At 43.8% G+C, this 17,072-nt stretch overlaps 1 protein-coding gene across 1 annotated transcript; it reads left to right on the top strand.

Moving 5' to 3' along the window:
* Positions 1-7,690: 7,690 nt before the first annotated feature.
* On the top strand, positions 7,691-10,721 carry LOC135652695 (G-type lectin S-receptor-like serine/threonine-protein kinase At1g34300). Its single transcript, XM_065173841.1, has one exon. The coding sequence runs from the start codon at positions 7,706-7,708 to the stop codon at positions 10,463-10,465; it is 2,760 nt and encodes a 919-aa protein (XP_065029913.1). The 5' UTR covers positions 7,691-7,705; the 3' UTR covers positions 10,466-10,721.
* The last annotated feature ends 6,351 nt before the right edge of the window (positions 10,722-17,072 follow it).

Raw genomic sequence — 17,072 nt, 5'->3', positions numbered from 1 at the left:
TGACATGCCGGACAACATGATTAATGCTTAGTATTAATTGTCTAGATCAAAGTGTGTTTTTACATGTGCAAGATTAACTACGATAGCAAGGCATAAAGCAAAATAAAGTCCCAAAGTCAAGGACGCGATTTTATTGGGAGTTCGAGAGTTCGTCGAAAGTCCAAACGTTCGTCGAAAGTTCTGTAGGAACCAGCCGAGAAGTCTTGGAGCTTGCTAGAGAAGCTCGTTAGAACTCGCCAAGAAGATCGTCGTGAAGTCCAGGAGCTTGCTGGGAGTCCGTTGGAACATTGCCAAGAGATCGTCGGAAGTTAGCTGGTTTTACCTAAGTCGTGCGGCACCCTTGCGTGTCCGTCCGCAAAGGTCAGCCTCCCCGAAGCCTCCCATTGTCCCTTAGGACAACCAAAAGAGAGAACGGGTTAGAGAGAATGCCTCAATCGGGATCCACAAGCAAACATCTCCGAAAAATACTTCATAGACAATGCAAATTATAAACAGACTTTACAAGCTCTGAATAGTGGCACAACAAAGGGTAAAATGGTCCATTACAGACCGAGAATCTCTCGCACGTGTCCACATGACACAACCTTTATTTACAAGCCTAAAGAGGCCACCAACCTAACTAAAATGAGACTATTATGCCTTCGGCCGCCCCTCTACATGTTGTACAAGGCATGAACATGCCAAAAGACACGGACATACATAAGCATTACATCAAACATCCTGTTTCGAAGTTTGTCCGTGACATTCTCCCCCACTTATTCCTTCGACGTCCTCGTTGAAGCCTTTGTCGACACTGCAACTCCTCGCCTTTGCTGAGTCTTCAATCTTCTACTCCAGCTACAATGCGCCTCTTGGCTCCTTGCTGCTCTCCGCTGCTGTTTTTGAGTAGTCGAACCTTTGATCCGCCATGCTGCTTTAACTCACCAATGACTCTGACTCTGGTGTGGGGTTGGTTGAGTTGTGTTGATCCTTGTTGATTCCTGCGGATCCCCCCAGATGAAGGAAAAGACCATCCTTACTGCGCCAGTCTCTCAAATGCCTCATGCTGCTTGAACTGGGTGGATGCTTGTTGGAGCTTTAACGAGCATCATCTCGCAAACTTCTGAAGTTTTGGGTCCTTCCTCCACAAAATTTGCTCATTGACTCTTCTTTCACTTAGTTGTCACATCCAAGTAGGTTCGCATCACTTCCACTTTCGATTGGCATTTCGTTGGGAAATGAAGCGGATAATCTACTCTTAGTAGCACCGATCACCGTTGGTGAGGATTTGACAACTATTGTCTTCCATTATCTTTGAAGGGTCTTTGAACATCTGCAGAGCTCCTCTACTGAATAGATAAGAGAATTGAGGTACTCGGTTTGACCCATTCTCTTGAGAGTTGAGAAGGCAAAGGTTACTTGACTTCGCCCGCCTCCTCAAGGTTATACTCCATGCATCGAGCTGGTTACTGGTCTTCGCCTGCTCTTTGCTCACACTTCTGAAGCACTTGAAGTGTTTGCACTCCTTGCATTGAGTTAGCTACTGTGATTCACCTTCTCAATGCCATCGAACTTCTGGAATGCGAGAAGTTTTCACCCCAACTTGGAGTAATTCTCTCATAGGTTTGGTCGCCTCTGGGATTGTACCGTCTTCTCCATCAACCCTGCCGCCTACTCCACTGAGTAGCAAAGGTACAGCACCGCATACTGCCTGCTTCGTTCCTTGGTTATGCACTCTTGCATGACCTGAAGTCCTTCACTTTCGGCTAACTTGATGAGAAGCTCATTAACACCGGTCTTACGAAGTTCCTCGGCCTCTGCCCTTTAGTCTTGTCTAGTACTTGGAGATTGCCTCTGCATGCTCCACCTCCTCGGCCCCTTTCACGACTAAGCGCTCTCCCTCATGAGAGCAAGGGATCAATGACTTTCACGGAAGTCCCGCCTCTGCGGTACCATGGCGCTGCCATGCCCATGGCCCTACTATCCGTCGCCTCGCATCTGCATCCCTTTTCTTCACGATCAGTAGATATGTCTCTGTGGCACTCCTCTGAGTCCACCTCCATTCTAACTGATGCTTGATTTTGGGTAGCTAAGTCCCTCTGGACTCGTCGTCGCTTCCTCGCCCCTTTCGACCCCTTGTTTCAACACCTCTGTGTTCTCCAAGCAGTCTGTTTGGTCGATGGAAAGACAGACTGCAACACCCATGCATGGCCTCTGCCATCGCATTATAGGGTTTGCACCGATTCTGTTCTCCTTAACTTCCTTGGTAGCAACGTTCGCTTACTCGACCTTGTCCTCTGACTTGCCGGGCTCCCTTAAGCAAATATGAGCTCTAGAGCAGTCCAACTCTCCAGCTGCTTCGATCATACCTCTGCATGATCAAGTCCCTCCCATAGAACTCACTAGTACTTGCATCTGAACTTTTCCCTTGGTGGAATCCAGCCCCCATATGCTGATGACCAAAGTTTTCATCCGATGCAAAATTCGATGCACGCACGGAAGACCCACCTCTGCGGTACCATGGCCTTCGCTCCTTGAATCCATAGCCCTTCTTGCCATCATGTTGTTCACCGAAGTGGAGTTTCCAGTAGCTCCCGATCATACCTCCATATGATCTAGTCCCTCGCGGGACTTTAGGTCGTGTGTATCGCATTGCCATCGAACTGTTCCACCACGATCCGCTGCACCATGTCGCCTCCTGGTGACATCTCCATTGCATTCTGATCCTTGTGGAATAAACTCGAATTGTGAACCCTCCATATGTGTGGCCTCTGCTAATACATCGCAGGGACTCCTCCACCTTCGATTTTGTTTGCTCCTTTGGCAATCGACCTTCATCCACCCACTCTTGGGTCACACCTAGATATAGCACCACTCTAGGATAGTCTGTCGCCTAGTAGCTCCCGAAGTCCACCGACTTCACTGTAATTTGTGCACCATTGTCTGGATCCTGGGCCTCTGCCCCTACCAGCATAATCTCCGCTGCGCACTGCTTCCTTCATGGCAACTTGAATGGCAACACTGTGGCATATTCTTCAAGAGTACCTGCCTCTGCGTCCTCTTTCCCCGTGCTAAGGCCTTCTGAACCCAACTTCGCCTCCGCAAATTGAGTCGCCTTAGTTCCTCCATCAAATGCTCCTCCGAGATAAGGTGCATGTGCCCAGAAGCTCCCTTCGCCTTTGGCACCATGCAAGATGAGTCCATTTCGTCAGAATGAAGGACCCATGGAACAACATGATCCTACTCTTGCCTCTACAAGAGTTCATGTCCTTGACCTCTGTCTAAGGAAAGCACTGTGTCTCTGCTCCATGTTCCAACTTCTATGCTGGCTCCTTTCATGCGGCTTGGGTACTTCGCCAAGTTACACCCAAGTTGCTCCGCTCCTCGTTTTTGCATTGAGTCGATAGTGGCCCTCGCGCCCACTATTCCACGGGTCAGCCCTCCCTTAAGTCCGATCTCCACATCGACTCCAAGTGTGCCTTCATTTGTGTTGCTTTGGGTCGCTCCCCCACTTGATCTCGCAATGCATCCACCAATGCATTCTCTCAAGCGAGATTATGTGACGACTCCTCGCCGCTTGCTCAGTCCATCGAGCTTCGTGGAGTTGTTGTTTGTTGAGGTACTCCTCCTCAACATGTGAGGTCCGTCTCACATGATTCTCCCTCTGGAGAGACGGGACTTATCCCTCCTGGATAACTGTCCCATTGGAGCAACATCTCTCTTCGTTTCGGAGACCACCATCCCCTTGGACTACTCCGATCTGCTGAACAAGATGTGCATTGTTCTGCCTCCTGCAAACGCACTTGCCAGATTGCGACTCCCCGTCAATACAGCCCCCGCTACACCCTTCAAGGCCTAGCAACATGCTGAACTCGTTGCACACTTCAGCCTCCTACGAACGTATCCTTCACATTCCGAAGAGAAAGTTTCAATGCTCCATGGCGCCGAGTTTCGGTTGCTTTGGGATGGCCACGAACATTCCATCGTCCGCATACATGCCCATGCATGAGTACCAAATTCTTCGAGTTAGCAATTCCCCTCACCTCTGTGAGCTTTGCATAACTCTTTTGGTCGTTGAGCAACTCATTCCACTTTGCATGGTCTCATCCTTTACCAAGCGTCTCGCTTGCATTGAGCACCATCAAGTATAGTTGTCAACGTTGAGCCATAGCTCAAACTCAGCCATCCCAACCTTTGTGCGCTCCACATTCTTCCAAGCTTGTCTATTCTCGTGGTGCCTCTTGCGCGAAGGGTTGGTCATTCCTCTGAATGCCAATGTCAGATGCCCGCTCCTCCGAGCGACTCCTTTTCCCTACATCTCTATGCCCGTTTTCTCCCAAACGGTCGCGCGTGTGCTGACTGCCCTCAACGCAGCCCCGTAGGTCCCCCACGTTTGCATGTCAAGTGTTTCTATGAGTGCTTGTCCCGCTCTGATACCATCTGTCACGGACTTAGTTGGTTTTGCCTAAGTCGTGCGGCACCCTTGCGTGTCCGTCCGCAAAGGTCAGCCTCCCCGAAGCCTCCCATTGTCCCTTAGGACAACCAAAAGAGAGAACGGGTTAGAGAGAACGCCTCAATCAGGATCCACAAGCAAACATCTTCCGAAAAACACTTCATAGACAATGCAAATTACAAACAGACTTTAAAAGCTCTGAACAGTGGCACAACAAAGGGTAAAATGGTCCATTACAGATCGAGAATCTCTCGCACGTGTCCACATGACACAACCTTTATTTACAAGCCTAAAGAGGCCACCAACCCAACTAAAATGGGACTATTATGCCTTCGGCCGCCCCTCTACATGTTGTACAAGGCATGAACATGCCAAAAGACACGGACATACATAAGCATTACATCAAACATCCTGTTTCGAAGTTTGTCCGTGACAGTTCGTCGGAAGTTCTGTAGGAACCAGCCAAGAAGTCTTGGAGCTTGCCAGAGAAGCTCGTTAGAACTCGCCAAGAAGATCGTCGTGAAGTCCAGGAGCTTGCCGGGAGTCCGTTGGAACATTGCCAAGAGATCGTCGGAAGTTCGCCGGAAGATCATCGAAAGCTCGCCGGAAGAAACTAGACTTACGGACTTGTTTAGCTTAGAATATATCTTAGGAATCATAGTTAGCATGTAATTGGATTTGGATTTGGGCCAATTCAATTAGGGGCCAGTTGGGCCCATGTAAGGATTGTGTTGGGCCCAATTAGAGGCCCAAACAATGACCCAAGAGGTGACACCGTCGTAGCACAATTTTTGAGACTATGTCAGGCGGTGGTACCATTGGTTTGGGTGGTGGTACCGCCCAGACACAGCCTTCGAGAGGCTGCAGGCGGTGGTACCACCCAGTGCAGTATCAGCGTCAGACTGACGTAGGCAATGGTACCGCCCAACGTAGGCGGTGGTACCACCCGTGCTTGGGAAACATAGGATGAGATGTTTTTAGGCTCCAAGTTTGAATCAACTTGAAGTCTATAAATACCCCTCTCATCCCTGGTTAAAGCATACAAGCACAAAGAATTTAAAATGAGAAAAACGCTGTAGAAATCTCTTATGAGAATCCTCCTCTAGTCTAAGTATTAGAATAGTTTGAGAGAGGAGTGAGTGCTTGTAAGGGTTGTCTCCTAAACCCAGTAAAAGAAGAAGAGGGGTGTAAGAAGGAGGTTAATCTTTGCTTATTAAAGGAAGATCGATAATGGATGCCGGTGGCCTCGACGGAAGAGGAATCGACGGAGTGGATGTAGGTCACGACGACCGAACCACTATAAAATTGGTGTGTTCTCTAGTTTGCATTTACCTTATTGCAAACTGAATTCCTATTTACCTTATTGCAAACTGAATTCCTCCTTACTACGTTTCCGTATGCTTTCAAGTTAACATCTTTACCAAACCGATTTTATCGAAATGAAACATTTTTGAAAACATGATTTTACCGTTGCACTAATTCACCCCCCCTTTAGTGCCGAACCCTTTCCTAACAAGAATAGGTTCCACAAAATACAATATAAGAATTAAAAATGATAAAATCAATTTTAATTTTTTTTCTTCCTCTTTCCATCATCAATTAAAAATGTCATTGTCCCAAACGACTTGCGGATCCATTTGAGATCAGGTTGATTAATGTGACACTAGAAGAAGGAATATTGAAGTGAAATCCAATTGGTTGGAGGTATATAATAATTCTTCTATAATTCCACTTATACCCGCCCTCGATTGACATGACTGCATTATTTTGACTGGCTTTCTAATATTTTTTTTTATATTTTATGAATAATATTTTACATGTAAATAATAATAGTTCAGAATAGATTTCATAAATTATAATATAAGAATTATATGTAGATTTTGTATTGATGAGAGTCTTATTCATAAGACTTTAATGATTAACACTAGCTTTCTAAGATTTTTTTATTTTTTAATAATGTTTTACATGCAAAGAACAATGCACACATAAAAAAAAAAAACTCGGATAACAATATATGATGTTGTGAGTACTTGTCATGGCTACACTAATATGTTTCACAAAGTATAATATAAGAATTATCATTAAATTTTGTTTTGATGAGAGTCTTACTGCTCTAAAATATGATAAAATTAATTTTATTTTTTTTTTCTCTTTCGATCATCAATTAATAATATCATTCTTATAAACAACTTATAGGTCCATTCAAGATTAAGATAGATAGATTATGATGATTGGAGTAACACGAGTTAGAAGTGAAATCCAATTGATGAGAGATATATAATGATTGTTTTATAATTCTACTTTCACCCACCTCGATCATTATGTTAATACAAATTTCCAATCTGTCATCGGTGAATACTACATCTTTTCACAATAAACCAGTATGTAATGGTAAGAGGAGAAGGAGATGATACAAATAGGAAGGAGACAACAATGACATAATAAGATTGAGCAGGTAATGAAAGAGGATGAAAGATAAAAATATAAATCATCTATGGATCATTTATATTAAATCAAACTAATTTGATATATCAATATTTGATTATCATTGATACGATCTCATAAGCTTCCAATAAATTATTCATTTTAGATGTGCCTACACCATTTTATTGATATCTTGGTTCTTTATCAAACTATCAATAATATATATATATATATATATATATATATATATATAAAGTGATGCTTCGGTTATATCTGACATCATTTAACATGGAATTTATGTCTGTAATGATATGTTCAGACTGTTAGGTAATGTGGGGCCTCTATCATCAACCTGAGTTCATAAAGTCGATATGATCCACCGCATCAACTTGTTAATTGTCGAAGATATTATGAGTAGAGCCCCTCCCATTTATTACATCTATGTTAAGATTCGGGCAGGTCATCACGTCGGATGGTGTGCCGCTTATACACCAAAATATTCATGTACTGACAAATAGAAGGATCTGATGCGATCTCACTGGAAACTTTGTTGATCCATCACCATCCATTCCCCGCTGCAATAATGGACACACTTTTTAGACCAAAGGTCACTAGTCCAACGGCATCGCTTCCACTGCCTCTGTGCCTCGAGTAAGCCAGGAAACTGGAATTGTATACTATCCATTGGGTGGATTGATGTGGGCTCCAGATCAAAATTGCGGGCATGGTTTTTCCTCCAATGGAACAGCGTCATTTGGTGTTTTCTTGACCTATATGTGACAGTGATCACTATCTTGCCGTTTATTATGCACGGACCAACTGTAGTCCCGCCACAGTAATCCGACGGTGATGCGAGTCCTCATAACGCGATCGTCACCTGTGACCGCCAGCGGAGCGCCGTATTACCTCCGCCAGTTCAGTGAACAACGTCGCGGTGCTCCATTCGTCCTTTCACATAAATATTTTTCCGGTTCATCTGGCCTTCTTCTTCCGTTTCTCTCCCTGGTTCCAATCCCGTTCGCCAGGAGAAGCGGCGGAGAGACGGAGGGAGCGCTGAAGATGGGATCTTTGCGTAAAAAGGTTCGATTTTGCGCTTCCGTTGTTCTTCTCTTGCTCTCGTTCCTGCTCCTACTTGGCTCCCTCTCGCTCGTCGGGGCGACGGACATCCCCCTCGGTTCTACTCTCTCCCCCTCGAACGCCTCCTCCTGGTCGTCCCCGACCGGGACCTTCTCCTTCGGCTTCTTCTCCGATCGGCAGAGCCCCTCGCTCTACCTTGCCGCCATCAGCTACTCCGGCGGCATTATTGTCTGGTCTGCCGGTGGCAGCGGCAGCGGCTCCGTCGACTCAGCCGCCTCCCTTCAGCTCCGCGCCGACGGAAACCTCTGCCTCGTCAGTGGCTCCGGGGCTCTCGTCTGGGAGTCCGGAACCGCCAGCAAAGGCGTCTCCGCCGCCGCCCTCCTCGATTCCGGCGACTTCGTGCTCAAGAACTCCACCGCCGTCGTCTGGGACACCTACGACAACCCCACCGACACCATCCTCCAGTCACAAAACTTCACCTTTGGCCAGGTACTGCGCTCCGGCGTCTACTCCTTCTCTATTCTCCAGAGCGGAAACCTCACCCTAACGTGGAACGATAGCATCACTTATTTCAACAAGGGGTTCAACTCCACCTTCACTGCCAACAAATCCCTTGCTTCCCCGGTGTTGACCCTCCAAGCCAATGGAATCGTGTCGCTCTCCGATGCATCACTTTCTACCGCAGTGGTCATCGCTTACAGCAGCGATTACGGCGAGAGCGACGACATCATCCGGTTTGTGAAGCTGGACTCCGACGGAAATCTGAGAACTTACACTGCCGTCAGAGGTGCCGCCGTCGCCTCGCGGCAGTGGGCGGCTGTCGCGGACCAGTGTGAGGTCTTCGGATGGTGCGGCAACATGGGAATCTGTAGTTACAACGATACGTCTCCTACCTGCGGTTGCCCGTCTAGGAATTTCGACTTCGTCGACCCAGATGATCACCGGAAGGGTTGCAAGAGGAGGACCGAGATCCAGGACTGCCCAGGGAACTCTACCATGCTGCAGCTCGATCACACCCAGTTCTTGACATACGCGCCGGAGATCTCCTCCGAGCAATTCTTCGTTGGCATCACCGCTTGCAGGTTGAACTGCCTCTCGGGGGGCTCCTGCGTCGCTTCCACTGCGCTCGGTGACGGATCGGGATTCTGCTACCTGAAGGCGTCCAATTTCGTCAGCGGGTACCAGTCGACGGCGCTCCCCAGTACTTCCTTCGTCAAAGTGTGCGCACCAGCTCTCCCAAACTCCCCATCTCCGCCGGGAGAGCTCCGCTCGCGGTCCTCCAATCTGAAGGGTTGGCTGGTTGCCGTTCTGGTTTTTGGCACTGTCTCGGGGTTGATGCTCTTCGAGTGGGGGTTGTGGCGGTGCTTTTGCCGGAACGGCGCAAGATATGGGCCATCATCGGCTCAGTACGCGCTCCTCGAGTACGCCTCCGGTGCCCCGGTGCAGTTCTCATACCGCGAGCTGCAGAAGTCGACCAGGCGATTCAAGGAGAGACTTGGGGAAGGAAGCTTCGGCGCCGTATACAAAGGGGTCCTCGCGAGCAGGACAGCGGTCGCGGTGAAGCAGCTCGAGGGGATCGAGCAAGGCGAGAAGCAATTCAGAATGGAGGTGGCAACCATAAGCAGCACCCACCACTTGAACCTGGTCAGGCTGATCGGATTCTGCTCGGAAGGACGGCACAGACTTCTGGTCTACGAGTTCATGAAGAACGGCTCGCTCGACAGCTTCCTCTTCTCCGGTGAGTCCTCCTCGGGCAAGCTATCGTGGTCGACGCGGTTCAGTATCGCAGTCGCGACAGCCAGAGGCATCACATACCTGCACGAGGAATGCCGGGATTGCATCGTCCACTGCGACATCAAGCCAGAAAACATCCTCCTCGATGAGAATTACAACGCGAAGGTTTCGGATTTCGGTCTTGCAAAACTGGTCAACGCGAAAGACCACAGGCAAAGGACTTTGACGAGCGTTCGGGGGACCAGAGGGTACTTGGCTCCCGAATGGCTTGCGAATCTCCCGATCTCATCCAAGTCGGATGTGTACAGCTTCGGAATGGTGTTGCTGGAGATCGTGAGCGGGCGGCGCAACTTCGATGTTTCGGATGACACTGGCCGGAAGAAGTTCTCGGTGTGGGCGTACGAAGAGCTGGAGAAGGGAAACATCAAGAGCGCAATGGACAAGAGGCTCGCCGAGCAGGACGTGGACATGGAGCAGCTGAAGAGAGCGCTACTGGTGAGCTTCTGGTGCATCCAGGAGCAGCCCTCGCAGAGACCGTCGATGGGGAAGGTTGTGCAGATGCTGGAAGGGGTTTTGGCCATAGACAGGCCTCCGGCTCCGAAGGCCGCAGACGGTGGTTTGGCGGCTGTCACTAGCAGCAGCGCGAACACCAGCATCACCGTTTTCGTTACGTCATCTCCGGCTCAGCCTTCGTCGAGCTCATCGCATTCGATTGCAAGCTCCTCATTGGTTTCCAAGAGGAACTTGGACGAACCAACGTCATCCCCGGTGGTCGTCGCAGACCAATCTTCCTCGTAGAATGCTATGGAGACTCGAGGTGTTCGATCTGAATCGTGTATGACCGATTACATGGAACCAAAGAAGCACTTGGAAGTCTGCTACATCAGTTTCTGTACAGTATTAAATTTGTAGTCATGTAATGTACTATGAGGCGATTTCTCATCATATCTGTCAAGTTTATTTGAGATAATTGAAGCTGATCGCTATATTTGTAAGAATAGCTCGAATGAAGCAAGCATGAATGATCTAAGAACTGCAATTTTGTTGCACAGAATGAGAGCATTCACTCTTTCTTTGTGTGTGTCTATATATTAATTCGTCTAACAAAAAAAAGGAAACTGATAAATGGTGTGAAGCACAGGTTTGGTCGTATAAAATGCGACATGTTTTCAATCTTATGCATTAAGGTATCATTAAACGGAGATATGACAAATAGAAAACCATTGATATGTCATCCTCACATAATGATAGGTCACCTTTACATGATTGACATGACATGCTATGTGGGGCCCGACTCTATAAGATTACCAACGTGGACATTACAAGGAAGTCGATTGAAATCGATTCAAATATGATGTTGACCATGTAGTATTGTTGACTGAAAAGTTGATTTAGTAAATCATTATTTTGTATCTCTATGTACAACTTCACTTAATGGCCAGATGATGCGTATAATGATTCCTACACGATCTCGACCAAACGATTCTTTATTGTACTATAAAAAATTTCCTTTGATACATTTTTAGCAATGAATACTATTTAACTAAATACATTGATCGAATCCGAATCTATACAAACTTAAACATTAAATAGAATATTATCAGATATACTATTAATGTTGCTCTTTGTCTTATATTTAACCCTTTTTTTTAATACATGTTGGTGAATCTTTACGTCGTGATTGAGATGTCAGCACGACTCGGTCCAGTCCCGGATATACAAAGTTACCTACGTGGATGCTCGGGTGGTGAGGGGGAGCGTCATCCCCCGAGCGTGGTCTTCTCTCTTGGCGAGTGGTCTGCTTCTTCGTCGCTGGACTCCTGCACACAGGTCGAGGTCGGGAGGAGGATTTTCCAACTCGACCCATCCGAAGTTTAAGTTAGCTTTTTGCGGAATGAGAGAGAGTTGAGGGTTCGAAGTCTCTCCAGTCCCCTAGCTCTGACCAAGTGGCAAGCTTTTATACCTGTATACGGGGAATGGTCGTACCCCATACGTTAATGATCATCGACCCCTTAAGCGATTGGCCCATGCCTCTATGCTCGACGGCGTCGTTCCTGTCGATGTGTGTGGATCGTCCTCGAGCGACGCCGTCCCGATCATTCTGGGGCGGCTCTATACTCGATGGTATCATTCCGATCGACGTGTGTGGATCGTCGTTAAGCGACGCCATCTCGATCATTCTGGTTGGCTCTCTACTTGATGGTGCCACTCTAGTCGATGTGTTCGGATCGTCCTCGAGCGGTGCCGACCCGATCATTCCGGGGCGGCTCTGTACTCAAAACGGTGCCATTCCGGACCTTCCGAGGTAGCTTTGTACATAACAGCATCACTTATACGGTCCTACACAAGCTGTGATGGGGGGGGGTGGGGTTGCGGGGTGAGGAGGCGGAAGAGGGAGAGGACGGTCGCATTGTCTGAGTTGTCGACGTGGTCTGTCACATCGGCTTGTAATTTTCACATCGGTGCTGTTGTGGCTATGGTATGCTATCATATTATGCCCTATCATTCTCTTCCCCCCACATGAGTCATGCTTCGGGCATCTCATGGAGGGGTTCGGGGCATGGCTTAGCTTCTTCACGGTGGTTGGTCCAATCGTCTTATTAGGGGCAATCGGTTCAGTTGTGTTGGGAAAAACCTATTAAAGCGGAATAATTCTTTTCCCTCTTTATGTATCAAAATGGGTTTCTCATTAAAATATCAACTTGATATCAAAATGCTAATATCAACCAGAATAACATAAATAGTAGAGCAATAAATCAATCACACAGTGAGACTAAATTTTTAACATGAAAAACCTAATACGGAAAAAATCACGGGACCATAGTCCACCTCAAACTTCCGCTATCAATAGTAATGATAACAGGTTTATAGTAAATCTTCTCTAGAATAACCAGCGGATCACAATAACATCAAGAACATAGATCTTGGCTCAATAATAGCATATTATCATCACATAGGATGAATCTCATCAAAAGAGAATTCTATATCTCACAAAGTAGGTATAGTAGGAAAGTATCTCAGAGAGGATAAACTATAGATCAACACTATTAGGATTATAGAGTTTGCTGTGAGGATTCTTTGCAACAAATTTGGGCTAAAACCGATAAAGTTTAACCTCCAATCATCAAGCAGAAAACTCAGAAACCTTACTTTCTCTCTCCTATTTCTCTTTCTCTTATTTCCTCTCTTTCTTTGCGTGCCGCTATTCTCAAGCTGCAAGAACGCACGTTGCCCTCTCTCATATTTGTCATCCTATCTCTTTTCTTTTTTCTTTTAATTAATGATTTGGGCTCAAAAAGCCCAATTATCCAAGCCCACATATGGGCTGGACCTATTAATTCTCTTCCTCCAGCTCAGATGATGGAGTTGGACAATTGAGCCTTTTGAGCTCAAATCGGTAAAAGGTGAGGGCAGTGAGCGTGCACAGTGAGCACGGACGATGCACGGTGAGAGAAAAGGCAGAGAAAGAAAAGAAGAGAAGAAAAATAGGATTATGAGTTTTCTACTTGATGATCAGAGGTTAAACTTTATCAAGTTTAGCCCAAATTTTATATGGAGAATCCTTGCAGCAAACTCTATAATCCTAATGGTGTTAATCTATAGTTTACCCTCTCTGAGGTACTTTCCTGTGATATCAATTTTGTAAGACCTAAAATTCTCTTATGATAAGATCCAAAGATATGCTATTCGTGAGTCAAGATATATGATCTTGATGTTATTGTGATCTTCTTGCTATTCTAGAGAAGACTTATTGTAAACCTGTTATCATTACTATTGATAGTGGAAGTTTGAGGTGGACTACGGTCTAGTGGTTTTTCCCGCATTGGGTTTTTCACGTTAAAAATTTGGTCTCACTGTGTGATTTATTTAATACTCTACTGTTTATGCTATTCTGGTTGATATTTATATTTTGATATCAAGTTGGTATTTTGATATACAAAGAGAGAAAAAAATTATTTCACTTTAAAAGATTTTTCCCAATAAGTGGTATCAGAGTAATAGGTTATTTGGTGCTAGTTTTTCTTGTGTGATTGAAATGGAGCAATCACATGGTATGATTAAATTGAACACATCAAATTATTTCACTTGGAGGCGTGTGATGAAAGATTTACTTTATTGCAAAGATTTGTATAAGCCCATCAAGGTTAAAGATAAACCTTCTATTATGGATGATGAGGAATGAAAAGTTCAACATAGAAAAGCTATTGCCTATATTAGAAGATGGATGGATATAAATTTGCATAAGAATATTTCTAATGAAACTAAAGCTGATGTTGTTTGGCAAAGGTTAGAAAACCTCTGCGAAAAAGATAGTGGGAAATAGAATCTCTCCTCAGAAGACTTGTAAATTTAAAGTATAAAGATTGTGGTAATATTGTTGAGCATATAAGCCTATTTCAAAGTCTTGCAAATAAGCTGGTTGCTATGAAAATGAATATGAGAATGAAATGCAAGGATTATTACTTCTCAACTCTTTACCAGAAAGTTGAGAAATATATGTGGTGACAATTTGTAACTCCACACCATAGGGGACTCTAACTATAGATATGGTTAAAGATAGTTTGCTAAATGAAGATGCTAGAAGGAAAGAACAAGGTGAATCTTCTTTTAGTGGATTTGTTACTAAAAAATAAGAAAGACGTGGAAGAAGTTATAGCAGAAATCCATATGGTTATAGAGGAAGATCCAAGTCTAGAAAAGATATCAAATGTTTCCACTATAACAGACTAGGTCACATGAAGAAAGAGTGTAGGTTTTGGAAGCGAGAACAGAATGAAAGGAAGAAAAATGAGAAAGAGACCAATACAATTGCTGCTGACGGTGATATCATTATTGTTTGTGATGACGATTATGTCAGTCTTGTAGCTTAGGATAGTAACTGGATAATTGACTCTGGTGCTTCATTTCATATTACTTCTCATGGCGATTTTTTCAGATCTTACACTACTAGTGATTTTGGTAATATCAGAATGAGAAATAGTGGTACATCTTAGATTGTGGGTATTGGAGATATTTGCTTAGAGACCAGTATTAGGAGCAAATTGATACTCAAAGATGTAAGGCATGTTCCAAATATTCGTCTTAACTTAATATCTACAGGTAGACTTGATGATGAGGGCTTTGCACATTATTTTGGTGAAAGCAAATGGAAACTCACTAAAGGTTCTCTAATTGTGACAAGAGGAAAGAAGCCTAACTCTTTTTATATCATGAAAGCTAAGCTACATAAAAGAGAAATTAATGTAATTTAGAAGGGTGAAAGTATAGATATTTGGCACAAGAGGTTTGGTCATATCAGCGAGAAGGGACTTCAAACTCTTGCTAGAAAGCAAATCTTACCAGAGTTACAAGGTACATCTCTTAAATCTTGTGATCATTACTTAGCTGAAAAAACACATAGAGTTGTCTTTCATACATATCCATCATCTAGAAAATCAAATGTTATTGATTTAGTTCATATTGATGTTTGTACTATGTAAACTAGAACTCTTGGAGATGCTCTTTATTTTGTTATTTTTATTGATGACTGTTCTAGAAAAGTATGGGTTTTTACTTTGAAATCTAAAGACAAGGTACTTGATGTTTTCAAGGAGTTTTATGTCAATATTGAAAGAGAAACTAGTAGAAAGCTAAAGTGTGTTCGATCAGATAATGGTGGTGAGTATAAGGGTCCTTTTGAGAATTATTGTAGGTTCCATGGTATCAGACTTGAGAAAACAGTTCGTAAAACTCTTTAGCAGAATGGTGTAGCAGAAAGGATAAACAGAACCATTAAAGAAATGATTAGATGTATGCTTTCCCATGCCAAGTTACCTAAGTCATTTTGGGGCGAGGCTATAAGAATTACAATTGACCTGATAAATCTTTCTCCATCAGTTCCTCTGAAAAGTGATATTCCAGAGAGAGTATAGAAAGAAAAAAAATATATCTTATAATTACTTAAGAGTCTTTGAGTATAAAGCATTTGTTCATATTCCCAAAGATGAGAGGTCCAAGCTTGATAATAAAGCAAAAGCATATATCTTCTTAGGATATGGTCATGAAGAGTTTGGGTAAAGATTATGGGATCTAGTGAACAAGAAGATCATTAGAAGCAGAGATGTTATATTTCTTGAAAACCAATTATTTGATGATGATGATAATGTTGAGAAGCCAAAACCTCTATTTATATTCCTTAGAGTCTGGGTCTAGTTCCTTCACTTGTAGTTCATGATGATTATGAGGGAGATGAACAATAAGATTATGGTAAAAATACAAGTAATGATACTCCTACACTAGAGAGCAAGTGATGTTGAACCAACTGAACAAGCACCTCCACCACCAATTGAGATTTCACTGAGAAGATCCACTAGAGAGCGACAACCATCTACTAGATATCCCTCACATGAGTATATTATGCATACTATCGAGGGAGAGCCAGAAACTTACCAAGAAGCTATTCTACATGAGTATAAGAATGAGTGGGATAAAGCCATGCAAGAAGAGATGAGATCCTTGCTTAAGAACCACACCTATTACTTAGTAAAGTTGTCTAAAGAGAAGAAAGCTCTCAAGAATAAATGGATTTACAAATTGAAGACCGAAAATAATATCACAATAAAGACACAAGGCACAACTAGTTATGAAGGAATTGAGTTAGATGAAAGTTATTAACTTTAAATAAATACTTTTTCCTATGGTGAAAATGTCCTATATCCAAGTTATTCTTGGTTTGGCTGCCCATTTGAATTTAGAAGTTGAGCAACTTGATGTGAAAACAATAATTCTTCATAGTGACTTAAAAGAAGAAATTTACATGGAGCAACCAGAAAGTTACAAAGTCAAGGGAAAAGAAAATATGGTGTGTAAGCTTATGAAAAGCTTATATGGACTCAAATAAGCACCTAGATAGTGATACAAGAAGTTTGATTCATTTATGATGAACCAAGGGTATAATAGAACCACATCTAATCATTGTGTGTTTATGAAGAAATTTTCAGATGATAATTTTATTATTCTACTATTATATGTTGATGATATGCTGATTATTGGTCAAGATGTCGGTAAAATTGAAAAGCTTAAAAAAGAGCTATGTAAGTCTTTTGCCATGAAAGACTTGGGATCGATGAAACAAATACTTAGCATGAAGATTTTTCGTGATAGGAAAAAAAGGAAGATTTGGCTATCTCAGGAGACCTACATTGAAAAGGTTCTTAAAAGATTCAATATGAGTAAAGCCAAAGCAGTTTGTTCTCCACTTGTAGGTCATTTCAAGCTTAGTTCGAAACAATGTCCTACAAGTGAGAAAGAAAAAGAAGAAATATCTAGAGTGCCTTACTCATCTGCAGTAGGTAGTTTGATGTATGCTATGGTTTGTACTAGGCTAGATATAGCTCATGCAGTTGGAGTTGTCAACTGATTTCTC

Source organism: Musa acuminata, chromosome BXJ3-11 (genome assembly GCF_036884655.1).
Source record: "Musa acuminata AAA Group cultivar baxijiao chromosome BXJ3-11, Cavendish_Baxijiao_AAA, whole genome shotgun sequence".
Taxonomy (NCBI): Eukaryota; Viridiplantae; Streptophyta; class Magnoliopsida; order Zingiberales; family Musaceae; genus Musa; species Musa acuminata.
The sequence above is the reverse complement of the archived record's forward strand: the minus strand, read 5'-3'. Positions and strand labels throughout refer to the sequence as shown.

What these genes read in the sequence shown, in the direction of transcription:
- LOC135652695 (XM_065173841.1), top strand. Translation starts at nt 7,706, where the DNA reads ATGCGAGTCCTCATAACGCGATCGTCACCTGTGACCGCCAGCGGAGCG.